The 11,600-nt window shown below is 34.3% G+C and overlaps 1 protein-coding gene across 1 annotated transcript; it reads right to left on the bottom strand.

The window, feature by feature from the left end:
• Positions 1–5,994: 5,994 nt before the first annotated feature.
• Positions 5,995–8,457, bottom strand: LOC109213514. Its single transcript, XM_019377321.1, has 2 exons — positions 7,404–8,457; positions 5,995–7,232 (listed from the first exon to the last, which is right to left on the bottom strand). The coding sequence occupies exons 1-2, from the start codon at positions 8,455–8,457 to the stop codon at positions 5,995–5,997; spliced, it is 2,292 nt and encodes a 763-aa protein (XP_019232866.1).
• Positions 8,458–11,600: the final 3,143 nt, after the last annotated feature.

Here is an 11,600-nt window from a genome sequence, read left to right as displayed (position 1 = left end):
ATGTTAAAATATTTTTATTTTATTTTAAAATTGTGTTATATTTATCGTTCCAATTTACTTATTTTAGTAGTATTGGGTTGTTATTTCACATTGCATGTTGTTTATTTTTTAGTTAGAATTGATACTTTGTCAAACATTGGAATAGTGTTATGATATTTTATATATATATATATATATATATATATATATATATATATATATATATATATATATATATTTATTGTATCAAACATGCATTTCATGAGCATGATGTTCTTACAAAACCTATGTTTTTAGTTTTTATAATTAATTAACCAAGTATTATTAATTTGAAAAATATATATCAATTATTTTTATAATATTAGTTTTATATATATAGTTAATGTATACTTAAGAAAAAATATGCATCGTATACCGAATTTAATATAAACAATCATTTAATATGCATATATTTATTAAATTAACTTTTAATTTTGATAATTGCTCCATTTATAATTTAATCTAATTGTGTAATTACACATATGCAACCAAACAGTTTACTTGTAATTACAGTGTAATTACGTTATAACAAACAAACATGTCATCGTAATTACTATATTGTGTAATTACTACCATAATAATTACACCAAAATTTCAATTATCGGGTAATTTTCCAAACACACCCTAAGAGATTGAATTCAAATTCAGGGACAAAACTAGTGTAGTAATAACTTTCCGATGGACTCCTGAATTTGTGCCACAAAATGAGACTACATAGGCACATGATTGAGTTTTGATATGACAAATTTATGTATTTAAATATAGTTTAACTTTAAATTTTTTATTTTACTCTTAGTGAGATAATTTAAAGCTTTCATAAATCTGTATGTGCACGGCGAAAGTATTACAAGTCACTCGGGATGGACATGGTGACGTGGCGTGCCATGTCGTGTCCATATCACCAAAATGTCAGTACCATATGGTATTGAGTGTACCTTGAACTGTTCTAACAAAGAAGGGGTATATTTGAGCCACTCGAATAACGTTAGGGACATTTTTAGATGGATAGTAAGGGAGGGAAAAGTTAATTCATGCATAATAGAGGGACATATTTGAACGGCCAAAGCAATACAAACGCATCTTACATGGTTAGGCATCAAATATTAGTGCTCCAGTTTTAGTGCTTCAAACAGAGAACTTCACTATTTCAAACATTATTGGTTTATTAGCCGTAGACTAGAAACACAGAACAAGCATTCAATAGTTAACAAGAAAACAAAGCAGAAAGAGATTGAATAGTATAATAGACCAAATATATATATGCTGTTTTTGTCGAGTATATTTTCAGTAACAATGGTTTTTACAATACAAATGGCCATGTATTATTTTTCCAGAAAGAACAAAATAATCTACTGTATTCTTTCTTTTTTTGGGTAGGCCAAACCAAAATCAGCATTGTTGACAATTGTGTGAAATACTTCTACGTTGCGTAATCCCTCTGTGCGAATTAATTAACTAGCTGCTGCCTTTTATTTAATTTCTTTGCTTTTGGCAGTAGGTTATAACAATTCACAGCTGAATACTTGCCAATGTACTGAAGTTGATGGGTGTGACAAATTCCTGTCCACTTGCATAAAGAAGAGACAAAGCTGCCTTTTCAGATGCTTTCTGAGTTGGATGAACAAGTATTTGTCGCGCTTCTCGCAAACATCAGATTTTGGAGTACATTTACTTTTTCCTCCGAAAGGTCCTGTCCCACAGCACCCTGATTCAACTTCTTCAAAACCTACCCCATCACAAGTAAACAATTAGTACTACTCATAGTTTGTTGGCCTTCTTTTGAGGCAAAAGTTTTTTTTTTTTTTTTTTTTGTTAAAAGTGTTTTTTTCTAAAATTAAAGTGTTTGGCTAAGCTTTTGAAAGAAAAAAAGTAACTTTGGGAAAAAGAAGAAGTTTTGGGGAAGCAGAAAAAGTAGCTCCTCTTTAAAAGTACTTTTTTGAAAAACACTTTTGAAAAAAATACACTTAAAAACAGTAACACTAATTGCTGCTCAGAAGTGTTTTTCAAATTAATTAGTCAAACACAAACTTCTTCTCACCAAAAGTACTTTTGAGAAAAGCACTTTTGAAAAAAAAAAACACTTCTCAAAATAAGCTGATTTTTTCGGCCTGGTCAAACGGGCTATCAATTTTAAATGTATTGACGCGCACACACATTATTAATGGTACTAGCTAATTATAAAGATTGTTTGACTAAAATAACTTTTTATCTCTAATTAAAAACAGTAATAATTGTTGAGAGACTCTTTTAAAAAATTAATTTTGTGGATTATTTATAGGAGCAACAGTAGATTGAAACAATAATTATGCCTTCTTAATTTTCTAAAGTAACACTTGTTTTGGACCAAAGTTGTGTGGCTAAAATGACATTTAAAATGAAGATAATAATATTCTTATCTCTAGTTTTCAAGGATTAATAGGATATTCTTATCTCGAGTATCCGTTTTTTGATATTGATGACAATAAAATACAGTTGAATTTTTGTGAGTGAAAACTTTTTTTCCTCTTATTTATAAAACTTAAAACACTTTTAACATCTGTTTTCCAAATATCTTCATGTTCAAACATCAACCGATTGATTCAAGTCCAAACGGGGATGAACAACTCAGTTTCCCAAATTAGGGTATATTCACGAGTTTGCACCCACTTATTCCTTGATTTAATCTGAAATAGTTATATCAATAATTACCTGATGCAACTGCATTATCAATGACACTCATCAAGTAAGAATTTCCAAGTGAAAATTGTTGGACTTAAGCATTGGGTTTTAAAGACTTTAAGCATTGGGCTTTAAAAGTCTAAGAGTGTGAATTGAAAATGGTGGGAAATAAAATGGAGGGAAATAAAAATTTGAATAAAATGAGCTTTTGTCTTGAACTTTGTCCCTCATTGGTGAGGGACAACTACATTTGTGTGTATATATATAGGATCACTTCTTAGAGCTCTTAAAAGGAGTTGAAGAGAATGAACACTCGCGCTGTCGTCGTCGCTTGCTCGGCTCGGCTTCGGCTTTGGATTTATAAGATTATTTTTTGGACAAAATTTATTTAATTAATTAAAAGTCAGTCAGTTAATTAACGAAATTAACTGAAATCTGAAATCCAAAAACGCTGAACGTTAATTTTTCCCTTTTGAATAAACACTTTTCCTGAACAGACATCACACCTCTTCCGATAATTGCCTATAAATTCTAAGGCATGGCTGCATTTTCGATACACTGAAAAATTACAGAACTTCCTTCCTTCTGAAAATCCTGCATTCTATTTCGCAGAATCTCTTCTAAATTCGTAAGTGTGATTTTGCTCCGTTCTTTGAGTTGTTGGTATCCTGCAGTTTGTATTGCCACTGTTGCAGGAAGGTTTATTCCGTTTCATCCTGGGAGGATTTAATCCATTACCTTGGCAACGTGTGAGGGGGTTAAAATTCTTTAAGGACGCACAAGCAAATTGTGGACTCGGAATATCTTTTATACTTTACTGTTTTTCCAGTTTTTTCTTCTAACAGTGTTTCTGATTTTGTGTTTTAACACAGTAGCGTTTACAAAAATTTCACTCCTGGATTTTTTGAGCTGAATTTTTGCAGCAAGCTGAGTGTTGTATAAATTATTAAGTGTCTCATTACAGGCTCCACCAGTGTTACACTACGTATAGCCGGACAGCATCCAATCGTTGGAATGCTCACAATTCCAAATTTCCTTGCACCTAGATTATATAAATGCTGCATTTAAATTAACCAAAAAAATCTTTCAACTTTTCATAGTAAAAGGACATAGAAGACCATATAATACTGCAGTAATGAGAAACTACGAAACAAAAGTTAACTTACCGAAACTAAATCGAAGCTACGAAACAAAATTAACTTACCGAAACTAAATCGATTAAGCTGCTGTGTTTGGTACGATGGAAATTATTTTCCAGAGAGTTATTCTAAGGGAAATAATAAATAAAAATATTATTATTTTTTTGGTAAGTAAAAAATTTTTATTTACCAGTATCGATATTTACAGACCAAAGCAAACTGAGCCTAGACATACCCAAGGCTCATAACATCTCTAACTACTCATCTCCTATACTTCTATGGATAAAAATTTAATGTCTCAAGCTTCTTTACTAGTCTATTCTTCATCCGCCCTCTACTTGTCACCTCTTGAACAATATGCCTCACTAGCACTTCTTTGAGTTGTTGTCCTTGAAATACTCGCATAATCCTTTCTCTCCATATATGATATACCACACAAGCCAGCGTTACTCTATACAACTGTGCTTCTGGACTTCTACCCTTTGCATTCCTTTCTGCCCATTCAATTTTCTTCTGCCAGTCTAGAGCATCTCTCGAAATGCCTTGCCATTTTAGAATCTTTTCCCAGACCTCTTTGGATACCACACAGCTAAAGAACAAATGATTCATTGTCTCATTTTTTTCATTGCACATAGGACAGCTCAAATCATCATTTATTCCCTAGTTGTTCAATCTGTCTCTTGTGAGCAGCCTTCCCTGTATAGCCAAGTTTAGCACAAATAACCATTTTGGAGCTCCTACATTGTTGCAAGTTAACCTTCTCCAAGTCACTTTCTGAAATTCACCTCTCATGGTATTGTATAATTTTTTAATCGGTAGAGTCTTCCACCCAGCTACTTCATTCACAGTTAGTCCAATTTCTTCAAAGTACTTCTTATCCTTGATAATCTTTTGAACTATCCAAGATGCATTCTTAGGATTAGTTTCCCATACAGTTTGCCTCTTACCATAGTACATATGAATCCATTGCACCCAAAGCTTGTCCTTCTTCTTGCAGAGATTCCATAATAATTTGCAGATTGCAGCCCTATTCCATGTTGATACTTCCAGTACATTGTAGCCTCCAACAGTTTTTGGCATACAAACTCTCTCCCAAGCTAGAAGAGCTTTTGTTGATGTATCCACTCCCCCTGTCCATAAAAAGGTTCTGGACACAGCTTCTATCTTCTTTATCAACTTTTTAGGCAGCACATATATCTGCGACCAATATATTTGTATGGAGAATAGCACAGTTTTGATTAGTTGCAACCTTCCAGCATATGATAGATATCTTGATGTCCAGGCTGTTATTCGACCAAGGATTTTATCCACCAATGGTTGACATTGAGCTATTGATATCCTCTTGGTGCTAAGAGGTATCCCCAGGTACTTGAAAGGTAACTCCCCTTTGGAAAATCCCACAGCTTGTAGAATCTTCAGTTGAACTTCATGTGGAACACCTCCAAAGTATATGGAACTCTTAGCAACATTTGCTTTAAGTCCAGATGCTTTAGAGAATTCCTTGAAACATTCATACATCATTTGCACAGACACAGTATCTCCCCTACAGAACAATACCAAATCATCTGCAAAACCAAGCTGAGTGATGTTCAGCTTATCACATCTGGGGTGAAAATTGAAGCTAGGATCATTCCTCAACTTCTTCAAATTCCTAGTAAGATATTCCATGCCAAGTACAAACAAATAAGGTGACATTGGGTCGTAGTCCTTTCCTAGCTTGAAATGGTTCAGTAGGATTCCCATTTATAAGGATTGAATAGGACACAGTACTCACACACTTCATCACCTATTGAACAAACTTCTCAGGAATATTCATACTTATTAAGACTTGTTTAAGGAACTCCCATTCTATTGAGTCATACGCCTTCTGCAAATCTAACTTCATCATGCATCTAGGTAAGATACCCTTCCTTCTATATCCCTTTACTAACTCATGACTCAGGATTATATTATCAGCAATTACTCTTCCTGGCACAAAACCTGACTGGCTGTTATCAATTAAATGATCCATTACCTCTTGCAACCTATTAATCAGAATCATAGAGATAATTTTGTACAGAACTGTGCAGCAAGATATAGGGCTAAAATCCCTGATGGTTGAAGGATGGTGCACCTTAGGTATTAGAGTGACTGTTGTTACATTGACAGGTCGATACATATCCCCTGTAGTAAAGAAATGCTAGACTGCCTTTGTGATCTCCTTACCAATGATACCCCATGATTTTTTGAAGAAAAATAAATTGAATCTATCACATCCCGGTGCTTTTAAATCATCAATATTCTTCAAAGCATTGTACACTTCCTCTTCTCTGACAGGTTCTATGAGTTTCAACTGTTGCTTTCTATTTAGCATCTTCCCTTCCTTCATAACTCTCGGATGAATGGCTGGTAGGGCTGTTGCTGATGATCCAAGTAGCTCTTTGTAAAAATCTACAATCTCCTTTTCAATTGCTTCCATAGTCTGAACTATTTCTCCTGTAGTAGTCATCAGACTTCTGATCTTGGTTTGGCTAATTCTGCTCTTCATATTGGCAAAGAAGAAAGCAGAATTTGAGTCACCCAATTTCAACCATTGATTTTTGGATTTTTGTTTAAAAATACTTTCTTCAATGTTGACCCATTTCTCCAGTTGTTTCTTCAATCCCTTCTCCTCTTCGAACAATCTTGCTTGCTGATAGTTATTTCTGATTTTCTCTTGTATTTCTTGTAATTGCTGCCTGGCATGTTTCACCTTTTTGTCAACTGCTGCAAACTCAGTTGTATTCAGTTTCTTTAACTCTCCTTTTACTGCTTTCAATTTCCTCCATATTCCTGACATTTGTGCTGTTTCCTTTCCTGTCCAGGCATTTGTTACAATTTGTAAGAACTCTTTATGGTCTGCCAGATGGTTAAAAAACCTAAAAGGTCTGAAGTTCTGTGGCTCTTCTCCAAATTTGATACAAAGAGGGGAGTGATCTGAGAAATAGGGGTTCATAACCATAGCATCCAAATGTGGCATCTTTGTTATCCACTCGGAGTTGACCACTACCCTATCAATTCTGCTAAACACATGTGAATTTGTCCGTGTAAAACTTCTTCCCACTATTCTCATTTCAGTCATCCCTGCCTTCAGCATGAATTCTTTGAAGTCTCTAACTTCCCATTCCTGTATTGGACTTCCATTACTTCTATCATCTTCTGATAATACTGCATTAAAATCACCCATACAGAGCCAAGGTTTTTGTTGAGTGTGACTCCAGCTTAGCAAATCAGCCCATAAGCTCTTCCTTGCATCTACTGTGTGGAGCCCATATATAGCTGTGAAGGTGAACTCCTGCCTGCTAGCCAATAATGTTGCCTCTCCATGAATATATTGTGGTTTGTAGCTTATTGTAGTATATGCAACTTCATTTGGTTCCCATACAATCCATATCCTACCTTTACCTCCAGATTCATAATTTGTGCACCATTTCCACTGAGGGGCTATTTAATTTTGCTTGAGTACTTCTCTTGCACCCTATGTTCTACTATAGCAATAATACTAACCTTATTCTCTCGGATGAACCTCTGCATCTCCTTTTGCTTATAGGCTTTATTCAAGCCTCTAACATTCCATATGACCAACATCATAACATATTTGGTCTGGAAAAATAGCCTCCTCCATCCTTCCACGACTACATTGTCCTCCTTCCATCCTTCCAGTATTAATGTTTATCTGTTGAGTACTTGCTCTGGTAAGTGCAGTAAAGCCATTTCCCATAACCAGTCTCTCTTCAGTAGTAGTGACATGACTCTGTTTAGCTGCAGATTTACCCCTTACCTCTTGCCACTTCTCCTTTGTATCCTGTGAATGTTGATGATTCTGAGTGTCTGTAGTTATTTCTTGATTAGTTTCTGGTTGCTTTCTTGCCTCAGTATCTTGAGATCCTTCATTTCTAGTGCTTGGTTTGTTCTGTTCTTTAGGTTTCCACTCCTGTCTCTGCTTTGTTTGTTTGGGTTCTAATTGCTGCATTGGTGTCTTGTTCAGGCAGTTATGTCCCAGCTGCAAACAAGTGCTACAATACACAGGCTTCCAATCGTATGTAACAGCTTGCTCAAATTTCCTTCCATTAGGATCTTTCACTGTTATCTTCATAGGTAGAGGTCTTGTAATATCCATCTCTACAAGGATTCTAGCATATGATATCCTCTCTACTTTGGTAGTGCATTCATCAGCATAGATTGGTGTCCCTAATCCACTTCCAATTCGACTCAAAGAATCAGCTCCCCAGCAGTTTAGATGCAGGTTTGGCAGTTTTACCCATAAAGGTAAGGTCTTCAATACTTCTTCCTCAAAATCAAAATCAGGAGCCCATGCCTTAGTAATAACTGGCCTACTGTTGATTGTACTTGGCCCTGAGTATAATACTTCATTCCTTTCTTCTATACTACTAAATTTAACAACAAAGTAGCCTTCGTTACGGTAGTATACCTTTGGTTTTGTTACAAAATTCCATTTAAAAGCAATGAACCTTTCCACAGCTCCAATACTAGGTGTATCTCTGACAACATACATGATTACTGCCATCTTCCACTTCTCTGTTTCTTTCTCAACTTCCTCTTGCTGTAATTCAACTATTTTCTCCCCATTTTGTATCATTGGAGGTACATATGTGAGCCCCATTCCCCTAGCCGCATAGGTATTCCCTGCTACTAGGTTTGCCTAGGAATTGGGTCCAGCAGTGGTTTTTGCTTCTGTTGCTTTAACTGTCTCATACTTTGCATCTGTAATTCCTTTGTTTGTCGCTTGACCTTTCTCCATACCCTGCATATCTCCTCTAGGATTTGTGCTCGTTTGTACTGGAACACTTGATCCTTCTTTTTGTTGTTTTGTTGCCAGCATTTCCCCCAATTTCCATTAATTGATTCCTGTTATTGCTAGGGCTTACAATTTCCCTCGCATCCATTTCACTTCCATTCCCTTTCGATCCTTGCCCTTCAGTCTGTTTTCCATCTACTTGCTTGTTTTTACTTCCACTTTCTGAGTTTCGACTTGCATTTGAAGCGCTTATTATCAGTCCCCCGCTTGGTATCAGTGTGTTCAAATCCTTTCCTCGAATTAGGGCTCCTTGTGGTGTTGATTGTTTCTCCGCCTCTCCCTTTCTACTCGCCGATGTGATGAATTCCGATAATGGAACCTTCGTATTATTTTTCTTGGGTCTTCCTCTACCTCCCAGGGTTGTGTGCGCAAGATAGCAATCACGCTAAGCTACGCCGAGAGCATGTAGAGAGAAAAAAAAACTCCAACCTTGTTTTGATTTCAACACCAAATATTTTCTTGGGTCCGAAAATTTTTTAAGAAAAAGTACTAGTATGATTCATGATAACTCGACGGATCGCACGGCCATCGTGTCGGGGACGCATCATTCAAAAATATTATTATTAATAATAAGTAACGGAAGTCATTTTTCTTAAAAAATACTAGTACTTTTTTGGTAACTAATTAGCACCAAAATAACTTTCTCATAAAAAATATTTTACAATAAATGACTTCTGTCTTACCAAATGCAAATAGAAATTCTCATGTTAAAGAATATTCTTTTTTTATTTTTCCAAGAGAAAATCCTAAAATGCTAGGTCGGAAAAAAGGAAGATTAATCCAAGATTTAAGAGATAGGAAAGAACATAATATTCTAACCTGTAACTGATTGGCAAAGGTATCACTGAGATCAGTGATGAGTTCAGGTGCACATATATTGTAGGGATTTTTCCTTCCTATACCATATATGAAAGTTTATTACCAAAAATGTACATATTTTGTATATTACCCGCCCAGACCACATTTTACCTATAAAATTTGTACCATTCGAAAATCAGGCATTAATGGATCAGAATATTCCTTAAAAACGCTCTAAAATTAAGGAGAGATTCTTGGTGATAATTGATTCTACATTAAATTCAATCTTTAAAAAGGGAAAGGAGATTTCATATATGCGATTTTTTCTCCAGAACTATAATTCAAATTCTGAAGGGAAAAAAACGAACAGATATTGAACTACTAACAGCTACAAAAACTACGAAAATATTCAACTACTAACAGCTTCTAAGATTTACCAATTAAATGGACATAAACATAAAGTGGAGAGTTCAAAGGCAGATCATTGACAATAACTTAAAGAAGGGAGAAAAAAACAAAAATGAGGAGAAAAAAACAAAAATGAGAAGAAAAAAATAACAGCAATGGATCTTCTTAGTTTTATGATATTATCTACAAATTTACTACATATATCTACAATTTGACTATAATTTCTTTATTTGGTACAGGAAAAAAATATTTTAATATACAATGTCTCTAGATTGTAGATAAATTGTAGGCAAATTGTAGTTTACTTATAGTTTATAGTTAATTTGTAGATAAATTGTAGATAAAATGTAGATATATTGTAGATACTATACTTTTAATATTGCAAATTTTTTCTTTGTGTTTGTTCTGAAAATGTAGGTGAGGGCTTCAACAGATCATATACATACTGTGTTGGATGGTGTGAAGCGGTACATTGTGTGTCTAGAAAACAAGAAATGTAGTTGTGGCCAATTCCAACTTGAAGAACTTCCATGTGTAAATTGTTTCCAGATTGTAGTTATAATGTAGGTTAAATGTAGTTAATTTGTAGTTTTTGTAAAATTTTGCAGACAATTTGCAGATTAATTGTGGATGTCACATTTCTACAATTTGCTCTTCATCTACAAAATTTCTACAAAAAACTACAAATATTTACCTAGTTTTTGGGTGATTATATTTTTTTCAAAGTTGAAGTGTTTGGCCAAGGTTTTAGAAGAAAAAAAAATATTTTTGAGGAGAAGCAGAAGCAATTTTGGAACAGAAAAAATAGCTTTCCGAAAAATAATTAGAAATAGTTTTTAAAAGCCTGCCCAAATACTAATTGATGGTCAAAATGCTTTTCAAATTAATTAATTAAAAAATAATTATTTTTCACCTAAAGTACTTTTAATAAAAATACTTTAAAAAAACACTGATTTCGATCGACATGAGAAAGTAATTAAAAATCAATAACAAAATAAGCCAAATGAAAGTGCAAAACAGAAAAGAAGAAGAAAATAGATCAACGAAATCTGAATCTTTGACTTTCTTCAATCCCGTTTCATTCTCTCCTCTGTTTGTCATCTCAAAGATTCAACTCAACTTCTTCCCTAAAACAAAGAACGTGGAGGGGTATGAGGATGAGGGGTTAGGAGAGAGAAAGTGAGGATTAGTACTTAGTACTATCAAATAACGGAAGTGCTTAATTTAAGGAGTATAAAATATCACATTAATTATAACCTTAATTAGATATGATATATAAATGGTAATTTGGTATGCTAAATGTAATTAAGTGAAACCTTAAATATGGAGGGTAAAAAGGTTTCATAAGTGGGATAGAAATGTAAAAATTCCTATATTGTAATTGTAACGAAATTGGTCGAAGAAATCATTGCTTCCCACACTTATAAGGTAGAAGGCATTTCCAAGCAGTTCTGAAGCTATGTCATCATCTCCATATATTTCTGTAATGTTCTCGCATACACTTTGGAATTGTTCTATTTGTTGAGTAAGCGATACTGCATGATGCTGCAACCCTCAAAATTATGCATCAATATTAAATATCATCAGAATATATAAATGCAAAGAAAAAGAAGAATGGAGTAAGAAATAATTTAGAGTAATATTGAGATCTGTAACGACCCCACCCGTCGTTACGGGAGTTACCGCCCCGTTTTCCCCGTTTTATGCTTCTATGTATTTCATTATATGTGTTTGGAGAGTTT

The sequence above is a fragment of the Nicotiana attenuata genome, unplaced genomic scaffold (genome assembly GCF_001879085.1).
Source record: "Nicotiana attenuata strain UT unplaced genomic scaffold, NIATTr2, whole genome shotgun sequence".
NCBI lineage: Eukaryota > Viridiplantae > Streptophyta > Magnoliopsida > Solanales > Solanaceae > Nicotiana > Nicotiana attenuata.
The sequence above is the reverse complement of the archived record's forward strand: the minus strand, read 5'-3'. Positions and strand labels throughout refer to the sequence as shown.

Coding starts and splice junctions, on each gene's coding strand:
- LOC109213514 (XM_019377321.1), bottom strand. CDS start 8,457: ATGGGGCTCACATATGTACCTCCAATGATACAAAATGGGGAGAAAATA. Junction 7,233..7,403: donor TGATGTTGGTCATATGGAAT/GTTAGAGGCTTG, acceptor CTGGAGGTAAAG/GTAGGATATGGATTGTATGG.